Consider the following 23,777-nt stretch of genomic DNA (forward strand, 5'->3'; position numbering starts at 1 on the left):
TAGTTTCTTTTTTAATATATATATTTAGTTCTTTCTATTTTTTCATCTTTCTTTGAGAAAAGTCTCACTTGTTAATTTTTTTTTTATCAAGTTCTTGTCCTTGACAATAAATTTACAACAAAGCTAAGTAAAAAGGTCAAATTTGGTTGTAGAGCTAGATTTTATAGATTCAAGATCAAAGATATATTTTAAAGTTAGGAATAGTACCAAAAAAAATAATTCATTTTTTTAAAGATTTAAAAGACAAGTGGTTGTTACCACCTTTAATGAAGATGGAAAAAATCTCTATTTTAAAAATGCATCTATAAATCCAACTTGAATAAATCCATCAAGGTATTAGAAATGATACAACTTTAAATAAAGCTTGACTTATTATAGAAATCATTGAAATTTTGATCTTATTCCATCAAATTTCTTTAATATACTAATCTTTATTCCTTTCATACTTGTAGTAGGAAGACTTCTTGGATTTAATTGTGATGTTGATCTAATTATTTCTTTTACAACTCCTTAATGTAGACTTTGAACCTTATTGTTGACTTCTTATGTAGACATGGAAATAATACTTCTATGGTTAAAATTGGTAATGTATAAAATTTCTACCTTAAGAGTATTGATAAGTTTGTAGAGATTTGTAATAGTTATAAAATTAATTTTATTTCTATAATATATAGCATCTATAATTTATCCTTTTATCTGTATAACAAATAATTTTAATAATTTTACAAATTAAATTAGATCAGAATAATCTGCAACCTTTAAAATCAAATAGAAATTTCTAAAGAAAGCAGAAGTTTACTCTTTTAAAAAAATAATCAATGTAAAAAAATAAAAAAAAATATTTTAAAGGTGAATGGTCCACAACCTTTGAAATACAAAAATAAAATAAAATAATATACTTACTTTTTAAAAATAATAATAATAAATTAATACTCTTATCAAACTATTAAAAATATAAATTATAAAAAACCAAAGAACTAATATATTATGTTTTCACTAAAAAAGAATAAATAAGTATTTAAGTATAGAATAATATTAAGATTAGAATGGCTACTGTCAAAAATAAGAAGACAAGAAACTCTCAAAATAAGACTAAGAACAAAAAAGGCATTAATAAGAGTGAAAAAAGCTTCATTCTTGCCTCCATATATACTATCTAATTAGGAATTATGTAGTAACTTTGTATAGAATATCCAATATGTGTCCAACTTGCAAGATACATGTTTAAGTTGGAAAATAAGTTTTCTATATATGTACCATATTAAAAAATTCTACCACAAGTAGCCAATACATATGACATGTGGCCAACTTCTTGGCCAAGTTTTCAACCTATCAATCACCTAAAAACACATATGAAAACAAATTTTTATCTATGAAGCTTCTAAGAAGCTGCTTTATAAGATATTATCAAATCTACCTATATTTACCTTCTATCTTAGACTACTTATCTAAGTATTTATGTATGTTTATAACATATGGTCGTTGTCTTTGTTTGTACTAAAAATACTTCTAAATTTTTAAATTTATATTTTTTAATTATTAAATGATAAAATTTACTAATGATATTTTTTATTATTATTGAAAAAGATAGATTCTTTACATAAGATATTTTTAAAATTGACACTTTATAAGGTATAGATAATCCATTAAATACAATGTTGATTAGTGTTTTGTCAAGTATTTCTTTTTCAAATATGATAATTTTATCATGCAAATTATTTGTCTCAATAAAGTAAATATTTGTATCAATTTTTTTTTATTAAAGATGTTGTAAAGTTAATTGATTAGATTCAAAAAAAAATGTTGATTACTTATATTAAATAGATCCCATAGAACTTTTCAACCTTTTGCTAGATCTTGTTTTAAGCAAGAAATTTGATCAACTTATTGAAGATAGATAGAATAAATATAGATGAAATTCTTGCCTTTTTTTCATTTAAATTATTTAGGTTGTTATATATTATTTCTTATAGAATGAAAAAAAACTCATTGAAAATTTGTTTGATTTGAAATAGTCTCTATAGTTATTCTCTCTTCAAAATTAAGTCCATCTTCATGTACAATATACAATAGCTAGAAAGTCCACGTAGCTTGCTAGATTTTCTATCTCTACTCTTAATCTTATTGATTTAATTTGATATTTTGTATAAATATAGCTTTAGATTTGAAATCTTATCTCTTAATGACTTTTTTTTTTATCTCCTTTGCTTGTATTAAGTCTTGTGATGTAATTTCTTTAGGATCTTTCTTTCATAGAGTTTTTCTACCTTTCTTTCTCTCCAAGTCTCTTGTATTTGATATTTGCCAATTTAATTATTTTAGGAATAAGGCTACACTATATAAAACTTGGATCCCAAAAGACTACACTATATTAATCTTGGATCTTAGAGCAAAGCTGCACAAGTCTTTTTTTCTACATAGAAGCTCTTATGCTTTGATACCATGCTGCAAATAGATCATTTAAGTAATCATGTACTGCAAACAGAAGAAGAGGTCATCTTTGATCTTGTAAGTACAAGTACTTTTAAATGTACTTTTAGATATTAGGAATGAATGAATTTCATAAGTTTGACAAATTTTGTCAACAACACAAGAGTAGAATTTGACCTAATATTACAATACTTAAATCACATGTGATTTTTTTCTTACAATTAGTTTTTGTGTTTTGTATGCATAGTAAAGCCATCTCATAATATCTTGAAATAGTATACAGTTATTTTTTATTAGTGGAGTGTCATGGTAAAGATTTCTTCAAGGTAGAAAACATACTAATGGCATACATCACATATTTAATTTTGTGATTTAACAATGAATTTAATGTTTAAAGATAGAGTTCTTCTTATACACAATTTTTTCACTGCCTGTATAAAGTTCACTCAACTGTTGCACTCTTGTGAAATGAATTTGCACATCAATCAACACCCAAAAAATTAAGTAACTATACACTTAAAAAGCTAAAATAAACAAGTGTCTATTTTTTAGAATCCTTCAGTAACTCATATCATTTTTTTTATATGAACTTGTAATTCATTGATATTACATGATCCTAATATATTTGTTATGGATTCACTCTTAAAAATGCTATTGCATAGTAGCATCATTTGATGGATTAAAATTTGTTGAAACTTCTTTTATTGAAGGAGGAACAAAGTTAAATCTTTTGGTGGCTGGATGATAATAGAATCTATTCACATGTAGTTTTTTCATGGCAACAATTAAAAAATAAGAAATTTTTTATCAAAAATTTATAACGTTTTTCATGAAAAAAAAAGTAACATCTAAAATAATACTTGATATTGTAAATTATTTTAATATTTTAATATTGTAATAAAAAGGTATAAATTTTATTTGGTATTTTAAATATTATAATATTTAAAAAAATTATAAATATATTTTAACTTGAAATTTTTGGTTTTGAGTTGCTTTGTAACCTATCACCACGTTCATTTTTGTGTTCTTGCCATCCTTGCTGTAAATATGAAGAATGGTAGGTGTCATCCTCATTTTCGTGTGTATTCATTCCATCTAATTCATTTGATATGGATCCACTCTAAAAGCAACAAAACGTTGCACATTACACTTTGCTGGTCTGAAAATATATTGCATTTTATTTTATTCTTGTAAAAATAATCTAGAGAATGTTCTTGTATTTTTTTATTTTATCATTAATCATCTTATATTTACTTATATTTCTACAAAATGATTGGATTTTTCTGCCACTAGTTAGGTATAGTATGCAACAATTATCAATTATGTATTATTTCAACAATGACAAGCTAATAATTACTGTATGATGGTTAGGATAATTGATTTTTTTTAAATGTGATAATTTTGAAAGATAATTTAATCAAATTTATTTCATAATGTTATATATATTAATTTTTTTTAAAAGTGTGTTCAACTACAAGCTTTTACAAGAAAATATGAGCTTTCTGTAAGTAGCAACTAATTGTTTTTATAATTGTTATCATGAACAGTAAATTATAAAATATAAATATAAATTTATGAATAGACATAACAATAATAAAAATTTTAAGAATATTTCAGCATAAAAAAATAGAAAGATATTTCTAAGTTTTTTTTCATAACCAATCATTTGCTTACATTGAATACCAATCAGTAATCTTTTTACAGTCAAATAAAGAGATTACCATCAACCAGATATCCTCAAGAAAAATCACGACAAATTGAGAAAAAAGGTACAAAAATAAATAAATAAAATCACACAAAATTAAAATAAATAAATGAAAACATTACTATCAAGTTTACTACATGGATGCATGCATTCATTTATATATATATATATATATAGAGAGAGAGAGAGAGAGAGAGAGATATATATATATATATATAATTTTAAAAGCTCACCTCAGATATTTGTGAGCAATCAGGTGAACTTCTTAAGCTACCCCCTCCACAAATCTCACAACAACCACACTCACTAAACTTTTCATCACAATCACTTGAATTGTTGCATTCATATGTGGCACTTGTGCCATGCTCACTCTTCTGTGGGGACGAAGTCAATTGGTTTCTAATGGGCATCCAAGATGGAGGATATCTCCGAGGCTCCAAGCGCAAGTTCCTTAAGCAATTCTTACTTCGGAAATGGTTGATTGTTGATACAACCTCGGGTGTGCCACATGAATAATCACCATTGTTTCTAGAATATGGTGCATGCTCATGACAAGATGTATAACAATTTGTAGTATTGTGTTGTGATCCTTCACATTCTCTTCTTAATAATGAAGAAGGAGAAGGACTACAACATAAATCTTTTGTGGCATTTATTGGTTGAAGGTCATTCTTGTGAAAGTCATTTAGACTACATAAATCACTATCACTTTCAAGATGTTTTTTATTTTTCATTTTTTTACCCTCACAACAAGCCATGTGGTTGTGTTTGTCATGTGTCAGATAAAGTTCATGGCATGAATAGTTGGGTTTTCTTCTTGAAGAAGATGATTTTGATTCACACACTTTATTTGTTGTGGGGTATGTAAGTTTTGGCAATTTGGGTGTGTAAGGTTGGAATCTATTTGTTATTTGTGATGTGCTTGGGTTCCTATTACCACAACCTGATACCAAAGGAAAACAAGTGATAAGAAAATAAAAAAATAAAACCAACTTCTTCATATGAATATTTTAATTTATATAGTTCAAATAATATATATATATATATATATATATATATGAAATCTATTTTGCAGAAATATCTTTTTGCTCATAATTATACTTTTTTAATACAATGTGAAAGAATGGTACCTCCGTTTTCAATGAATAATTGAACAATACCTCCTCCACCACTTCTGTCACATACCATGCTTTCTTGAGGCAACTCAATCTGTGATTTATTAATATAAAATATTCAATGTAGATATAAATATGTATGAAATAATTTTTGGCATAAGATTTAAAAAATAAATAAATAAAATAAAATAATCTTTGGAAAGAGTGTTATGTGACACAAGTATTTAAAAATAAATTCGTATGATTTTTTTTTGAAATGAGATATTTTATACTTTTTTAGTGGTGTATTGCATGTCAACTTACAGAGTGTAAAATTTTAAGCTATAAACATGTATTTTGGAAAATAATATAATGAATTTCACTTATGTACAATACATGTTTATAATACAAATACTAATACGAAATACAAAGTACTTCCAATTGTATGTTAAATATTATGAAATGTAGTGATTTTATGTACAATATACTTTTTGAAATGGATTTCTTTTATTAAAACCAACACCAACTTTCTTTTTACTTCTATCATAATATTCATTATTTCTATCATCGTTTTCATCTTCTTGTGAATGATAATTATCATCATCAAATTGTTGATATTGGTGTTGGTATTGAAATTTATTTAAATTCTGGTTTTGGCCAATTGTTTCATGGGTTGTTTGTGAAGTTTGATCCTCGTTGCTTGACTTAATTTGTTTTAAATTTCACATGGAAAGAATTAATCACTTCAATGTTAGTTCTGATCAAGTAAATAAAAATAATGATCTTCAAATTACATATCAATTCAAACCATGCAGGATTCCATGTTTGTTGTTGTTTAAATAATTTTAAATCATGTATGTTTGAAAGTACTGATTGATAAGAATTATAAAATACATTTTACATAGAAATGTTTAACATTTCATAGTTTTCAAAATAAACATTGATTTAATAAAATTTCTTTCTTTAGACTACATGATGCATTTAACATGGTAAACAAGTATCAAAAAATTAAAGTTTTGACTTTTGATATAAATATTTTGTAAGAAAAGAAAAGAGGGAAAAAAAAAATCAAAATCAAAATCAAAATTTGTGGAAGCAAAATAAAATAAAATACCTTTGAAAAATATTTCCCTTGAATTTTTTCTTTGGCAGTTTCAATAGATCTCCCAATTGCCCCAATCCATTCCGTCATGTCATGCTATTTTTCATTAAATGCATCACATAAAACTCATTGTGAGGCATTCTTTTATTTAAAAACATCCAATTCAATTTCATTATTCAAAACTTGTCAACATAGTGATAATCAAGCTAAACCAACCAAACTGAATCTATAGTCTAACTTTTAAGAAATTGAAAGAAAAAAACTCAACAAGACAAGGATTCTACACTCCTTCATATAAATAATTCAATACAAAAGTTTGATTTGATATGATCTTAGAAGATGGTAAAAAACAAAAAATAAAATAAAAAATAAAAAATACATACCACATGGGATGCTATTAAGTTGATGCTTTTCATGCCCGGTAATAAAATTTCAAATTCAAGCCCTTTTACCATCTGTATCCTACAAGAATCTAACCCAGCATTATTCTCAGTCACATTTTTTTTCTTACCCAAATTTTCAATTTAAAAATAAATAAATAAATAGATATATATTCAAAAAAATGCATATGATTTGAAAGTATTATATATCATAAAAAATTAGTTATATAATCATAACTATTATTTTCACAAGAATAACAAGAGAGTTTTTAAAATATAATTATATTTGTTGTCTTACGCGTATATTTGCTTGAAGCAGACTTGTGACTAGATGCACATGTTGTCCTTGTATTTGTTGGCTCTATGGTAAGAAAAAAATAAAATAGATCCATTTTTAAAGAAATGATTATTCTTAATTTAAATTATTTTCAATTTTTTGTTGGTGAACTTATGTTAAAACAAAGAAAATTTTGTGAATGCATCCCAAAATCAAGCAACACATTATGAATATCTCATGTGTACACAATATATATCCTTCTACCCACCTACTTAATTGATGAAACAAATTGACACTCTTAAAAAGTTTTGGAGCTTACATGAAATAAATACAATTTTCCCACAATGACAACTATAAAACATTTTTCATTCTTGACCATTTTGTTAGTTTTTCTTCTTATTAATAATCCACATTTAAGCACATTTGGATCCTATTTCATCATAAACCAATAAAAATTATTGCATTTATTAGAATTTTATAAATAAAGATAATAAAATTGTATATGTGTGTATCTATATATAGACATAGATATGAAGGCACATGTGATGATTTTCAAACCATTCCAACAACTGTTGGATTGGATGAATTGATGCAATCTTCTGGTTTCATATTATCTCCAACACACTACACCCCACATATTAACAAAAACAATTGTTAATTAAAAAAACTCAATGATTTTAAATATATTTAGTTTAAGACTAATATTCTTTGCTCTCCACTAGTGAATGCCAAAATTTAATCAGTATAATTAGATCACATTCATACTCTAATTAGAACATAACTGATTATGTACTTTTCCTTTAATCATTCTACTAAACATTTTTTAATTTCATATATATATATATATATATATATATGTATATATATATACATATATACATACCTCCAAAACATGAGCAAGGCATCGCTTTTCTTCTTGATTTTGTGTAACCAATTGCCATTGCTCTGTACTGCAAAAAAATCAAATTGCTATAAGTGCTTGGATGGAAATATATATATATATATATATATATATGGATGTATATATGGATGTATATACATGTATGTGTCACACATAAATACATCAATACATGAATGATTATCATTCTCTGTGTGTGTATTTGTATATATGTATATATACATACATGTATGCACAATCATTTATTTATTTATCATGGTTTAATCAATTGGAACTGTACAAAATGTGACCTGAACCACAAAACAAACAATTGTGATCTGAGCATGTCCTCAGATTGATGTGCATTATTGCGGTTTTGCCACATGAAAAATGGCTTTGACTGCATTAAAATCATTTATTCCTTTAGTGTTAACAAATATATATATATATATATATATATATATAGTGTAGTAATATACATAATTGTATTGGACTTTAAATCGGATTATTTTTAAGGAATTTTAAATTTTGTTACAAAATCATGTGAGGATTAATATCATTATTTTTAATCAAATAAAAAATTCAAACAGCTGCTCACAAAAATGGAAGTTGATATCAAATTAGCTTAATCCTAAAAATATTATCAAAGAAATAACAAAGAAAAACAGTACTTTCGCTTTAAAAGACTGAGATTAATTGGTCAATTAAAAATAATTGGGTTCTAGTGGATACATTTAATAAGCGGTTACTATACTGTAATCGAAAAGCATGACTATAAAAATCCACTTCAAATATACACGTGGTCCATTCTCCAGCCTGTAGAGTTTTTTTGTTTATGTATTGTTCAATTAATGCAATAATTTTTGTGGTACATACTTCAATTTTATCATGCAATCATGGATGATTTTAAACGATCTTTTTAATGAATAAATTACTACATTTAAACTACTTAAACTAATTCTTACATTGAAAGCATAAGATAATAATCAATTGAATGCTACTCTTTTCTTGCATAAATTTAAAAATAAGAACATTTGTATTTATTTTACTTTATCGATATTATAATCACGCCTATTTGTTGTGCTTATGATGCATGCATGTGATCCAAACCTTTTATTTGATATCAGTCAAATAAAAGTGAAATAATATTTTTATTATTAAAAAAAGCTGAGAATGTGTTGCAAGCATTTCCAATATTGATAATTTATTTTAATACAATACGTAAAAACAACCTAAAAAAAACGGTGAAATTTACTTTTTTTCCAATGTTGAACCATTTTGCACTTTGAGGTTGTCCGGATGGGTTCAAGTTGTTAAAAGAAACATGAAATGAAAACAATTGGGTATAATTTAACTTTATTTGTGAGTCCATTGTGTCAAATGCAGCCAATGGCTCCAATCCTCCTCTGGGTGGCATCTAAAATCCCATTTATTCATGTAATTTTGGAAGCATACTTTAAGTATGTAAAAAAAAAATGAAATGAAGCATTTGGAAGAAAAAGTAAAAAGAACCCTATTTTTAACATATTAAAATAAACAAACAAAACAAATCTGAAATACCATGTCTATTTTTTTTTAAACGTGCAAGAGATTTAAAGTTTTGAAATTATAATATATATTTACACACTAATAAACATTTACCATGCTTCCAAATTGTTGAGGACCTATCTTCCCCATTGGTAGATTCATGTTTAAAGAGGGTCTTGGGGGCATTTGAGGACCACCAAAAGCCTATTACAATAAAGCCATAAAATTTATATACATTTATTTAAGAAAATTATGTATATTTTAGATCAAAAGCATGTGTTATATATACATAGATAGATAGAGGGAATTCCCAATGCCACACCCAATTTTTGTTGTTGTCATTGTAGTTTTTGCTATTGCCGCCACAACTTGCCATCCACTCTTGACATATTTCTTTAGTTTTTATTTTTATTTCAGTTAATTTTTATTGCAATGTTTAAAAATATACTTGTTGGACGATGATGAAATGGTATTTTTTTTTTATATACGTGTAAAGAAAATAACTAATATACGTATAAACGAAAAGAAATAATCTCAATGGAGGTGTGGGTGTGAAAGGGGAAGGACTCAACTGGAGGCCTGGCTGGCCATCCCGGTGGCGCCCCGGTCATCAACCCGGGCCACAACCCGGGCGGACCCATTTGAGGTCGCATTAGCGGCATCGTGTGAGGTCTCATCGCACCCCCACCTGGCACCATCGACGGCGGTCCTGCCATCGATCCAGGTCCCATGAAAGGTCTCATACCGGGTCCCATTCCAGGGGACATCATTGGCCTTGGTTGGGGTCTTCCCGGGGGTCTTGGAAGACTTCCTGGAGGCATCATCAAGCTTGGATGTTGTGGATTCATTTTCTGTTTATAGGTTTCTTTGTATCATCGCATACGCTTTCCTTTTTTCTACTTTTTTCTACTCCCTGTATAAAAGATTATTGATTATGTACATGTATTTGTGAGCAAGACCAATAAGTTTCTAAGAACTTCAAAAATACTCCAATTGTATTAAGTATATAACCTTGAAAAGGTCATAACTTGGATATATATATATATATATATATATATTCAGGAAATATTTTATACTGTAAAGACTGAAAGGTATGAATAGTTCATAGTTGTGTATTAAAAATCACAGATGGAATGAACTGAAGTGGAGAGAAAACAATCTTTGATAGAAGCCATGTTTCAAAATTACACAATAATATCAGATGAGGAGTTTTGATTTTTCGGAAATGCATTCTATGAGAATGAAAATTTCAAAAAACTACAGTCAACACTTTTGAGCATCACAAGGAATAAACTAATAAATGGTTCCCTTGCTTTATTAGTTTTTGCTGAAGAATATATATACACACATACAAACTCACACATGCAAATGCACAAGACACGGAAATGAAAGGAGTCAAATTTGCGTATTCAGTTGTAATTGTAACATTGTTTATAAAATTATTGAATTCTGCATTTTTCATGTTTCATATTAGATTACATCAACTGCATTATATCTGACTTATGAAACGTAGTATAAATAGGAAAATCTGGTATACAATACTTACAAGATTTTCAAAGAGTGAATTCTTCCGGTATCCATTTCTTCCAACACATTAAACATTCAGTAATCTTTACACACGGATCAATTGAAAGGCTTGATTAATAATCTCCTGTTTGCAAATTTCTATACCATCTGTTTGGTTTGTGTGTGTATCACAATTTGTGTTATTTTTGTTTCCTTTTTCTTGTTGAAGACAAAAACCATATTGCAGGACTGGAATGAATTTTTATTTTCATTTGAAGAAGCATTAGAGTCTTATGTTTTATTCTTTTTGAACATATTCAAAAACTTTGTGAGTTTTAGGACATAAATAAATTTCGTATTAACTACATTGGAAATTAGGTCTTTAATGGAGTTAAAAATTAAGTGATTCTGTATTTCAAGATAAAATTCATTTACAAAGAAATCATATTAGATCTGCATAAATGTTTGAGATATTTAAATATGATATTTAACTTAAATCAGATTGATTCATCTTCAACAACATCATATGCATTTAAAAAATCCATATTTTTAATTCATAAAATATTATGATACTTAGAGACACAATTAAAACGTGCTTCATGGCACAAAATTTTCTGAAAATTGATTATTAAGCTAAACTTTATAATAATATTTCATGCTTAACTATTATTATTGGGTGCATAGTATTTGGCTGAAAAAGAAAATAACTGTACATCTAATGTTTTTTAATCATATAATAAAACTTTTAAAGACTAATTGATAATGTGTAATTTGTTTTTCATCAGAATTTTCAGATTAACAGAAGCTAAAAATAATTGAGAAATCATTTGTAAATTTTTAATATTTCATTTTTTTTATAATATCATAATCGTGATTAAAATTAAATTCCAAGAAATAAGTTTTATCATTGCTTGTTTATTTTAAGTAGAAAATTATTTTGATATTTTTAAAATTGCAGTATTTACACTGTTAAATTTTAATCTGCACGGATCTTGCACCACAACATCAATTGTAATATTATTGAAAAAAATGGTATTAATAATAAAAAAATATGAAGATAAAAATTTCAAAAAAAATCCTTAAAAAAATATAGTATTAAAAATTAAAATATTAAGTTAAAAAATTAAAAAAATTAATGTAAAAATGAGAGATTTTAAATAAGTGATTTCTAAAATGTTGCTAAGTTAAATAAATTTGAATTTTTAATCCCAATAAAATTTTATACTAAAACACTTATATGCTAATTTTATTAAAATGTATAACATTTTATGAAAATCTACACATACATTTTCATTCTACATAAATAAAATTAAAAGGCTGTATATTAAGTCATTTTTGCAACAAAATCTTAAATACAGTGGTAAAAAAAATCTCATCTTGAATACTTTAGTATGATTACACAAAAATGGCATTTTTTTTATTTATAGCATTAAATATTAAAATTAATTGGAAATATTTTTGAATATTTTGTCAATGATATTTATAATGATGTGAATTAAAATATTTGATGAGATTTATATATATATATATATATATATATATATATATTAATTTCATGGAAGATACTTTTTGTAAAATTTAAAATGAATACATTCAACCGAATTTAACAATTTATTTATAAAAAAATACAATCTAAATAGTCAAGATATTTTAATAATTTTAAGAAGAAAAAAAAATCTGTATATATATTCAAAAGAAATAATACATTGATTCTTTTTTAAAATATTAGTAGAAGTTTTTTTGCTTATTTTTTTCTTAATTGATAATTTATCTGCTATAATCCAAAACTTAGTATCTTTGTCTCCAAATTTAACAAAATTAATTTTATTTTTATTTACAATAAAAGTAATAAGTTTAACTATAATATTAATTTTTTATTAAATGATATATACTTAAATTATATTTTTAACATGTTCTCCATGAATATTGTTTACTATATTTTATGAATCTATATTTCATAGGTAGGAATTTTTGTTTACAATAAATGAACCTTAAAATCCTGTCATATGATATCCTTACATTCTTATAATTTATAAGCATGTTTTACGATCAGTGAATTTGTGTTATTCTTTGAAAAATAATATTTGAAAGTCAGTAATTTCTTAAAATATGTGTTCATTTTATGATTTAAATATTTTAAAATAACCCATAATAGTTGTTGTAATTATGGGATTTTGTATTTATATCTTTTCATCTTTAGAAAATAAAAAATAAAAATAGCTGATTATTAGAGTTATTAACTTCTGCTTTAAAAAAAATCTCCAAGAATAAGATTTTAAATTTTAGAGAGAATAAATTCATCAATCACTTTGGGAGATTATTTTTATTTAGTTATTTTTAAAAAAAATCAGTTTGATTTTCCAAAAACTCTTTTAAAGACTTTGTATGAAAGGTCTTTAAAATTTCAATAATAGAACATATTATGAAATTAATTTTGTAAAATATTTATTCAAAACATTTAAAAATAGGTAACTTTAGCCACTCACAAGAAAAATTTTAAAAACATTATTTACATAGTTTAATAGTTCTATAATATATTTTTATTTTATTAATATTTCTTATTATATGTTACAAGAATATGGATTACTTAAAGTAAAAATTAGAAGTATAATTATAATTGTTCATTTTGATTTGGCTAGATCTCTCATTTATTAAAAAATTATAAAAATAGCTTTTGAAAAGTGTTGTATGTAAAAACAAAGTAAATTAATAGAATTTTAGATTGTAAGGTAAAATAGACTCTTACTAGTTAAGCTACCAACAAAGGCTTTGTTGTATGTAAAAGCTATTAGTCCATGCAATAAAAAGAAGGTGTATACCTAGTAATTTCATTGTTACTTTATGAATTTTATTGATTGCGTGATAATTGTTTCTTTTTTTTTTTAATATAAACAACCTATTCCACATGTCCATTTTTAAGTCTAAAAAATTACTTAGATTACTAGTGTAACATAGAAATTACTATAAAATATTTAAAGAATAAAAAGAATTGTTTCTTACCATGCTAGAGGTCTTCTTAAATTTTTTAATACACGTCACTAATCAACAAGCATTTATAGCTTTAAAGGTCTAAAATCAAAGCATGGTTATGTTTTTACATAAAAAGGTGTTATTTATTAAGATTAATTTTTATGTATATATATTTAAAATATAAACCATAATAAAAGATTTATTTAAAATAATAAATTGCTTAAATACAAAAATTTAAGGTACATTTTATTTGAATTTTTTTATCTTATTAATTTTAAAAAATAATATTGATTTTGATTTATAATTTTAATAGATTAGCTCTAAAATATTATATATTGAACTAAAAAAATATTATTTGAAGAATTTGAATTATACTATATTTTTTAAACTATAATTTTAAAGATTATAATATATATAAATTATACATTCTTTTTATCTTATTATAAATATATTTATATGATAGTCTAATAATAGAATGTGATTTTAAATTATTCCATAAGTGTGTCATATATTTTCATATAAAGGAAGCTAATTGTAATAACTAATGAGTCTTTCGCAATATGTTATATTTACAAAAAAAACATTGTTATGTGTGAATCAATTTATGGTTTTAAAATTTGAATCTTTAATATATATGTTTTTAAAATAAATTTCCTACATAATAAAAACTAGCATGTAAAAGTTAATGTATTTTATATAATTTTTTAAAGAATAAAAGATTAATCCATGTAACAAAGTTTTAACTTTAAAATATCATTGGAAAACATATTTAAAAGAGGAAGATTCTTAATGACAATCAACTTATAGATATTAGCACCAACCATATATATATAAATATATATATATATATATATATATATATATATATATTTATATATATTATAAATCTTAGCACCAAAAATTTTAATTTGTGAATATACATTTAACATATTATAAAAAATGAAATCATTATTTTCTTAAATAAGAATATTAATAGTTTTCTATTTATAGATTATTAAAATGATAGTAAAAAGAGGAAATCTAAAATATAAATCATAATTTAAATATAATATTTTTTAAAAAAAACAAATCCAACATCTGTTTCAAATTACTTTTAAAAACCAAATTACAGATTCCAATTTTAATATGCCTGAAACTACTTAGATATGTTTATGTTTATGAAAATAAAAAAGCAACACTTACGAGTGAATAAATAGTATAAATAGTATGTAAGTGATATTATGTGTTTGTGAAGATATTATAAATCTATTCAAAATTTTAAAGATTTAATAAAAATAACCTGATTTTGAATGTTATAAATATTTTAAATTTTGATTCTGTTACTCTATTTTTAGCAAAGTAGTTTATTTTATTTTATTTTGATAATTCTAAATTTATTTATTTATTTTGTGGATGAAATTCTAAAATCAGATTGTGGTGACTAGATTTTAGAGACACTTGATTTAAGATACAAATATTAAGCCCATTTGGTTTTGCATTTGTAATCTAACTTATTACTTGTTGCAATTTGCAACAAGTAATTATTATTGTGAAGAAGAAACACTTTGTATAGAAGTTTAATTTTAGACTCACATCCACACAAGAAAAAAGAAAAAGAAAAACATGCAACTTTAATTTAAAAAAGTATTATTTTTTAACCATAAATAAATTCGATCATTAAATTAGAACTATTAATATTGTAAAAACACACAAAATATATTAAAGATATGACTTTTGGTCATAAATTTTTTAAAATAATTTATAAAAAAAAATCTAAAAAACTATAAACTATAAAAAAAATCTTATTTTTTTTTAAAAAAAGTTTTGTTTCTAAAAACTTTCTGCCAAGATTTATGAGGTTAAAAATTCCATGGTCATTTCTAGAAAGCATAGGTCTACAGACAATAAAGAATTTAAAAAATAAAAAATAAAATGAAATGACAAGGATGCTAAACAACTTATTTGAACAAATTTTAATAAATATAAAAAGCTCTATGGGAAGAAAAAACAAACAAACAAAGCATGAAGTTATATTAAAAGAATATTCGTGAATGGCCAGCAATACAATAATGAGAAAGAAGATGATAAAAGTTACATCAAATAGTGGTATCTACGAACCCACATAATAATTTAATTATATATTGTATAATCATATTTTGTGCTTGCTCCACGGCGAGAACACAAAGGCACTAACTAGATAAGATGCATCGTTTCTTCCAACCATTATTTTTTGTGCGGAGGAAGTTTCTCCCCATGCGTGTCAAAAAAGCACAAAAATAGCAAATCAATCGAAGGTGATTCGAGGGAGCGACGAAGTAGACAACAACAGCTGGATTCCGGTGGACTCCGGAGTACACAATACAGCACCGAGTCCCCGAATGTCAACGCCGTGATAAGCTCCGGCACCGCTCTAAGGCCCCGGACCCACTTCGTAGCACCGTTCTAAGTCAAACCAACCAACCAACAAACAAATCCCACCCACGCCGAACCTTAATGTGCCTCTCCTCCGAGTTGGGTCAATCCTATTCCTAGAGTCTTGCTGGCCCTGCCTTCCATGTCAATGCTTTCTTAGCAAGGATGCAGTTTTTTATGGAACTGGCTCTCATCCATGGGATGGACCGCAAGTCAGCGGACACGAGGGACCAACGTCGATGATGCCCTTTTTGTTAGGGTTGACTTCGTGGACATGGATGGGTTGTTCTTGTTTTTGCCAGTCAGCGGAATGAAGTTGTGGTTCGATGACTTCGGTGGTGCGGATCCATGTTCCACCGTGACAGCCATGCAAGTCCTGAGTTTGAAGTTTATAAGTTCTTTTTGGCCTGATTGGCTATGGTGACGTTGTTGTTATTCACCGGCCCACACTGACTGGCGGGAGTTCTCAGTCGTTGGGGCGGTGAATGGTCACGTTAAGCTCCTCAGTTTAGATATATGGTTCTGCTGTTGATCGTGTCACCATCCGCCAAGCTGATCTAGGCGATGTCAAGCTGATATTTGGTTTTACCGTGCTTTTCAGTATCGTTCGTTCCACCAGGCTGACTAGATGTCCAACTCGACAAGCTCGCTGCTTTTGTTTCGCAGCGAATCGTGGCCGACTCCGAAATAGGCGCATTAGCCAACAACGTTGAGCTGTACAAGATGCAAGAAACTCGAAGCCGAGCATAGTCATGGGTGGCTGTTTGTTTTAGGCGTTCACAATCAATCAGTCGAAGTTGAATGTGTACTGATGTGTGCCGATTGCTGCTTGAGTGTCATCCATTCCTGCTCTGTATATCTAGTTGGGCTGGAGGAGGTCAAGCATGGCAGTCTCCCACTCTGCATTCGTTGTGCTCGCCTTCCTAGTAATCTGCTCCGTATGCACCCGTATGTCTCTAAGACCTGCCCCATAAGATTTATTCATGCTCCTTGAATCGCAGATGTTTGGTTCTAATCGACATTGATCGTGGATTGTTCTGCTCCAGGTAACGTGGACGCCGGCTGTCCTTCCGGTTACAAGGACTGTGGATATAGTCGCGGCTGCAAGTCTGCCGTGAAGAGTGATGTCAAGAACTGCGGTAACTGCGGTGTCAAGTGCCACAGCCCGTCCAATGCCACTCCAGTGTGCTCCAATGGAGTGTGTGGATATCGCTGCAAGCAATACTTCAAAGATTGCGACAAGCGTAAGGACAACGGATGCGAGGTGGCGATAAGGACAGACGTTAAGAACTGTGGCCGTTGTGGTAAGGTATGCCCCCAATTTAAGAATGCCGTCAGTCAGTGCAGGGAAGGGCGGTGCACAAGCAAGTGCATGCCTGGGTATAGCGACTGCAACAACGACATGGTCAAAGATGGGTGCGAGACCTTCGTAATGGGGTCGGACGGGGATAACTGTGGCAAGTGTGGCTCTAAGTGTGCCTTCAACCAATACCCCTTTGGCGTCTACGGATGCACCGCTGGAAAGTGTCAGTTGATCCAATGCTACAGAGGGATGACTGATTGCAATGGCAACATTACAGACGGCTGCGAGACCAATACATACAGCGATTTAAACAATTGTAACGGTTGTGGAAGTGTTTGTGCCGCAAGGCCACATTCCAGCCCTATCTGCGTCAACAGTCTAGGCTGTTATTTCATCTGCGATGAGGGGTGGAGCAATTGCAATCGGCCCTGGGAGGAGTGCCGTGTTGACATTTACAATGACGTGAACAACTGTGGCGAATGCTACAATACATGCCCAACTGGATACAGCTGCAAAAAGTGAGTGGAATACTCAAATTTGGTTTGATTTGCTAGGTTCATGACCCCGTATTTATGTGGGCACTGCTGATATTGCATCTTCACAGTTTGTTCACTCTGGATCTCGTTAGATTTCACATTGGTTTGTAAGGCCACATCTAAACTTGCATACTCAATTTTTTGACGTGTTGGACGTGGTGAATGAAATCCTGCAGAGGAGTCTGTACGCAATGAAGCGCGCTATTGCTCTTCCGTTCTAAATTGCAGAGAGTTGAGACCCAGCATTCATGACTAGGATCTCCACCCTCATTGTGATACTGCATTCCACGTATGGTCTGTTCAAGACGTTTTATTCTAGCGTTCGTATGATTTGATTAGGATTGTACGAGTAAAAACTCTAGTACGGAAAACCTCTGGTGATTACCATGTTTAGTTACGAAGTAGACCGCTTCTTTCTGACGACAATTTCCCTTCGTGGTATTCTGCGATCAGTTGTGATGTGATTTCTCTAATTTGGAGGATATGAGGTGTCGGGCTGAACCTGAGATATTATATTACATGGTTTTTTCTGGATAAAGTCCTCCAGACTCATGTCTTATTCGAGCAGAATAGAATGGAACTTTTGGTCAGTTGCAGGACTGATTCTGTCGAGTCGAATCTGCCATGTAATTTATAATTTCCAGATTACTTATTAATTCTACCAAGCACTATTAGATTTCACACAGTATTCCCTTCAGAATGGATTGCTGACATGTCCCACCTTTGAATTTAGTATGCCTGTGTACCAATGGGAAACTAGTTTCTCTAGTTTTTAACTACAGATGGACCTGATGAAAAGACCCCTTACGAAAGGATTGTTGTGTTTGTATCTCCAGACTAGGTTCATACATGGATGAAGCAAACCCCATTTGGATATTTAATTTGTAGCTATTGAAAATAGTACGTGATGCAATTTTGAGGTCAACAAAGTGCTCTCTTCAGACGCATTGTACTGCCTCAACAAATTCACGTTCGTAATATCCGGTAGAAAAGTATTATCCTGGTTAGAGTGGACATCTAAATCGGCTATCCCTCACCGCAAAGAAGAAAACAGTCCGAACGCGTCCTACATTGATATGTTAATCCAACAGTCGTCCATGAGGTTGGTGAGAAAAGCCTTCATAATGTGCAAATTTGGAAATGTCTTCACGTTATTAAAAAAACGCAAGTATTTATATACATGTTTACAATCACCGACACGACACATACTACGCTCGTTGCGACGGCAACAATAAAGTACAGACTAAGTACGTTACATTGGAAATCTAAATTTAATGTGACAAATTCTCAATTTCATCCGCAGATTGATAGGTTAGTCATGTAAATGGCGGATATGTGGATATAAATACTGAACCTGGCCTTTTACTGTGAATAAGAAGCCTTGTATAGTTGTGGTTCACAATACTGAACCATCCACCTTCGAGCATATGGTAGGTATTTCAGATTTTAGAACTTTTCAATCGCAACCACACATCGATGGGGTTATCTACACTTAAATGTACATTCACGCAGAGCAGACCATGAACATGCCTGTCTTAGCCTACGTATAAACATATGATCATAGAAGGTTATACAATACTCTTCACTATCACAAAACCCAACAGAGGTGGCTGGAGCAAAGGACATGTTACTCTTGTTCGCAAGAGTAACAACTTTTTTGTCATGACCCAGCAGTCTTGGCATTTTCAAGAGCCATCATTTCAATTATCCTTTCTTGCGCCGTCTTGCACACATCTTTAAATTCTTCATCTGCATTCTCTAAGCAGAATAAGATACCAGTGAAAAGTCGGCTCTTTCCTCCCTCAAATGATTTCTTGAGGAGTTCAAGATATTGGATTACTTCATGAGGCTCCATCCCTTGCAGAAGGAACGGTAATAGCCTCCCATGGGAATCCTCCATAATTCCAAAACACTGGACCATCAGCTCGTCTTGCTTCTTTGTCGCTAGATCGATTACATTCAGCTTGGGTAACAGATCCCTTTCTTCTTCATGGTAATGATCCACTGTATTCTCCTGAGAAAGTAAGAGCTTGGTGTGAGCGCTGTGCACCACCCATGCAAGGACGGAGATAACAGTTCCACAAGTAAGATTAAACGTCAATAGTGATGAAAAAGGAAATTAACTTGAAACAATCACCTGGAAAGCACGCAGTCGAGTTGAAAGAGCTTGCAACCCTTCGAGGTAGTCAGCGCAATCTCGCTCCAAAGCCATTACTCCCTTAATATCCTCACGTATACCATTCATCACTGGAAGATCTCGGGCATGGTCTGTGAGAGCTGTTCCGGTCATTCCTGGAGTATCCAATTCGCAGTATATGTCAACCTACTTGGTAAGTACAGGTTGAAATATTTTTAGCAATATTTTCAGACTAGAAACTCCACAAATTTATTCACTAACTGAAATGCAGTTTCTAGTCAAAAAAATACCTTGGCCTCTGGAGTCTATTGCAGGAAATAAGACCCTTTCTTCCATTTGTGCATGCTCTTGCATCAAGTCCACTAAACGTCCATCCATCTTCCATAGTAAATGCACATGTTTCCCTGGAACTGCCCCTAGCGTTCCGAACTGCCCAACTTCTGACGCAAGTTTATTTACAAGGAGCTCATCAGCTAGAACTACAAGCTTCTTCATGTGCCGCAAAATGCTTCGATGTTGCAGCATAGTCATCACTACAAAAGGTAATGAATCTCTCTCGAACAACAATTTGGCCACAGCCTCTTTAAGTAAGTCCATATCCACTCTCACAGGAGCATAGTTGGGAAACGAATGCATGGCGCGACTGTAACTAAGTAGATGGGAATTAACTGTGTCGATGGAAACGCCACGAAAGAATTTTGCGACGTCAACCTGAAGAAGAGTAGGAATCAGGTAGACATCCACAAGGGTGAACTGACTCCCAGAAAAGAATCGACCCTGTTTTCCATGTTGCCGTTTACCGTTGTTGAGTTCGGCGAAGGCAGACTTTAGGTCCTGTGTCATCCTCTGCTGCACTACGGGATTTCCATCATGAATTAACTGTGCTAGCGTAGGAGTAAACTCATCTCGAATGAAGGATGCCCATTTTATGACCTCTCCCTTTATATGGCTGGGAATCAACGTAGGATATTGGAACGTTTCCTCAATGTAATCCAGCATGGCGCTCGTTGAGCTGATGAGTCTGTGAAGTCCGTTCTGTAACACAGGGTATTTTCCATTTGGACTTGCGGTGATTATCCTATTCGGATTCCTCAAATCCTCCGGTGTCAGCCAGGCTGCATCCACATGAATACCCTGTAATGAACACATGTTAACGTTAGCAAGTGGAAGAGTGACATTCTCATGGCTCTTAGGCTATGGAATACAACCATCAACGATAGATTGAATGAAATAGAGGTGGACGTAGAGATCAGCACGAAAATTGGACGTATGTTCCCACACAGGTGAGAAGCAAGAGCTAGGTTCATGTGTTCCCTCGTAGCCATAACTTAAGAGTTAAACAATTTGCTAAGACAGACGTACTTCACCTTAAATTGCAACGCAATCAGCACCCGTAGTGTGAAGGGACAAAATTTGTCTCCAATCAGCTGTACTCTAGGAATTCTCTTGGCCTCTGCATACGTCGTCATATTATGTGTAGTTTCACGGAGAGTTGGACAGGACGATGTTGGCACAACTGTGGATGGCTTTGAACTGAGGGTGTCATCGCCGTGTCTCGACGGTGCCAACTTTGGACAACATATACCCATGTTGAGTGAGCCTGCTAGGTGGATCTAAATGAGGTTTGGTTTGATTCTCAGCTAAGGTATGCTCCTTGATCAGTAGATTCTGATCAGTAGCTTTTGATCTGCATCGGAGAAGAGATAGCATGACTGGCAATATTATCACAATATTTTCGGGTTGCAATCCGCAGAGGCTCTAGCAGAGCTCTCACTCAGCTGATATAGATCAGTTTCATTCATCCAGCAAATTCTAGTGATTAGAAACACCCTTGTGATGCCGTTGGCAGAGGATGGCAGAATTGTACTCAGCTCAGGAGTCATGAAAAGGAAGTAGCCATATAAAAATTTAGTGTGCACAAAGCCACGCAATGCTGAGAAATGAGCTAACCAAAGAGGTTCGTCACGTCGAGGGCGGAATATCGACAGCATAATTAACAGAGATATCACTGATTGAAGACCCTTGCTTCTACAATTACTACAACAAAAGAAAGAGATGAGTCAAATACACACACAGTTCAGCAAACATACAAGTTCGGCAGCAGGGTCTTCTTACTTTTAAGTATGATGTATCAATGGAAATTCAACTCCAGTGTCGTTGCGAGAACTATATAATTCTCCACTTCTCCTTGACCTTGTCGCATTAAAATTCCCTTCAGCCAAGTCCCCTCCCTCCTGCTACTACCCCTTTCTTTCTACACGATTTCATGTCCTCACTCAGAAACTTCTGACAACCCTCAGAAGCACCATTCACATCACGCTACAATTCTTCACTCATCCTTTACTTATGCAAATATCCTCCTAGTCAAACTACAAAAACATGAAAAGGAGAGGAGCATATGGAAGATCGCTTTAGGGAGCGAGGGTTAATTGGCAGTGAAACGTAAGAGCCAGTTGAACCAAAAACTAAGCAGTGTACTGTGAATTAGAGAACTAAAAAAGCCTTGACAATGACCATCTCAATCCGGAAACAAACAGCGGGTGTAAGGATAAGAATGACGGAGACAGTTAGCAAACATCTTTAGCTGCCAAGTACAATAATACTACCCAATAAATTTTGGAATGCCCTATCTTCTAGCAACGGATCAATTGCCACTCCTAGACAAAGTCAGGCTTTTCAAAACTAGAGGCGAGCATTTTCAAATAAACCAGTTTCAATAGCAGACAAAGTCAACCAGACCAATGACAGCGATGTTGGAAATTGCAAAGTTGACTGCATTTCCATTACCGATCACCATTTCACCGGCATAAAAACATCATTCATAACATAACACTTGTTATATGGGTCGTTAAAAATTGGATGTCAGAGTGCAGAGTTTTGTCCAATGAGGATAATGGTTGTGTCTGTCTGTGTACATATATACATATATATAGATATGTATATACATGAAGGTAGGTCTGAATCCTCATTGGCCAGAAGAGGCGTAAATGAAAAATCTATTTGCAGAACTATGAGATGGATGAACTTCAGCTTGCCACGACAATGAATGCATGGGTATGGGCAGCAAGAGATGTGACAGGACGAGAAAATGGCGTCATCAAGGATCTGATGAGCTGTTTCTTTCGCCACAAGCATGGAGTGAAGGCGAGGGTCATGGTAAATGAGTGGATCAAGCCAGACAAGAACATCTCCATCATCTACAATTTCAGCGTGACCCCTTCCAGTAAGTCTCAATGAATAAAAAACGCAGAAAAAACAAAAAAACGGCGCTCATCATCCATCCGTTTTTTGTCTGGAAAATGTTAGATTCTGGTTCATATCATACTAATGAGGAGGATTACATGGACCCCACTTGCCTTGGTTCCACAAGGACACCCAACTTTGAAGACCCATTCTGAAACCAACTGATGCTGTGACCAAACTTGAAGAATGACATTTACCAGCTAACTGCAGCACAGGGCCAGAAGTATCCGCCGATAAAAATCCGCCTTCTTACAATTTGTTACAAGCAGTGTCCTCAAAAGCCAGCGGGCGGTACCAGT

General features: G+C 30.8%; 3 protein-coding genes across 11 annotated transcripts; 1 reads left to right on the plus strand and 2 right to left on the minus strand.

Annotated features, from left to right (window-relative positions):
* Window positions 1-2,776: 2,776 nt before the first annotated feature.
* LOC112293358 (uncharacterized) lies at window positions 2,777-12,322 on the minus strand. 9 transcript variants are annotated; one of them, XM_073539532.2, is made up of 19 exons: window positions 12,185-12,321; window positions 10,939-11,879; window positions 9,965-10,305; window positions 9,715-9,773; window positions 9,507-9,596; window positions 9,121-9,282; window positions 8,598-8,681; window positions 8,177-8,265; window positions 7,872-7,938; window positions 7,547-7,612; window positions 7,308-7,418; window positions 7,010-7,072; window positions 6,715-6,786; window positions 6,344-6,427; window positions 5,718-5,933; window positions 5,266-5,344; window positions 4,369-5,078; window positions 3,432-3,550; window positions 2,777-3,184 (listed from the first exon to the last, which is right to left on the minus strand). In XM_073539532.2, exons 3-19 carry the CDS (start codon window positions 9,981-9,983, stop codon window positions 3,082-3,084), a joined length of 2,193 nt encoding a protein of 730 aa, XP_073395633.1. In that variant the 5' UTR covers window positions 9,984-10,305; window positions 10,939-11,879; window positions 12,185-12,321; the 3' UTR covers window positions 2,777-3,081. The 9 variants fall into 9 exon arrangements, with proteins under 9 accessions (XP_073395633.1, XP_090112821.1, XP_073395630.1 ...); XM_090256695.1 differs by having other exon boundaries at window positions 9,715-10,305; window positions 12,185-12,322; XM_073539529.2 differs by lacking the exon at window positions 9,715-9,773 and having other exon boundaries at window positions 12,185-12,317.
* A 4,397-nt stretch (window positions 12,323-16,719) lies between these two features.
* On the plus strand, window positions 16,720-18,779 carry LOC112293277 (uncharacterized). The gene is made up of 3 exons (XM_024542517.3): window positions 16,720-17,207; window positions 17,306-18,080; window positions 18,275-18,779. The coding sequence occupies exons 1-3, from the start codon at window positions 17,144-17,146 to the stop codon at window positions 18,291-18,293; spliced, it is 858 nt and encodes a 285-aa protein (XP_024398285.1). The 5' UTR covers window positions 16,720-17,143; the 3' UTR covers window positions 18,294-18,779.
* A 655-nt stretch (window positions 18,780-19,434) lies between these two features.
* On the minus strand, window positions 19,435-22,490 carry LOC112293361 (uncharacterized). The gene is made up of 5 exons (XM_024542669.3): window positions 22,351-22,490; window positions 21,603-21,922; window positions 20,526-21,369; window positions 20,236-20,390; window positions 19,435-20,112 (listed from the first exon to the last, which is right to left on the minus strand). The coding sequence occupies exons 2-5, from the start codon at window positions 21,822-21,824 to the stop codon at window positions 19,759-19,761; spliced, it is 1,575 nt and encodes a 524-aa protein (XP_024398437.1). The 5' UTR covers window positions 21,825-21,922; window positions 22,351-22,490; the 3' UTR covers window positions 19,435-19,758.
* Window positions 22,491-23,777: the final 1,287 nt, after the last annotated feature.

Source organism: Physcomitrium patens, chromosome 16 (assembly GCF_059467195.1).
Source record: "Physcomitrium patens ecotype Gransden chromosome 16, ASM5946719v1, whole genome shotgun sequence".
Lineage (NCBI taxonomy): Eukaryota > Viridiplantae > Streptophyta > Bryopsida > Funariales > Funariaceae > Physcomitrium > Physcomitrium patens.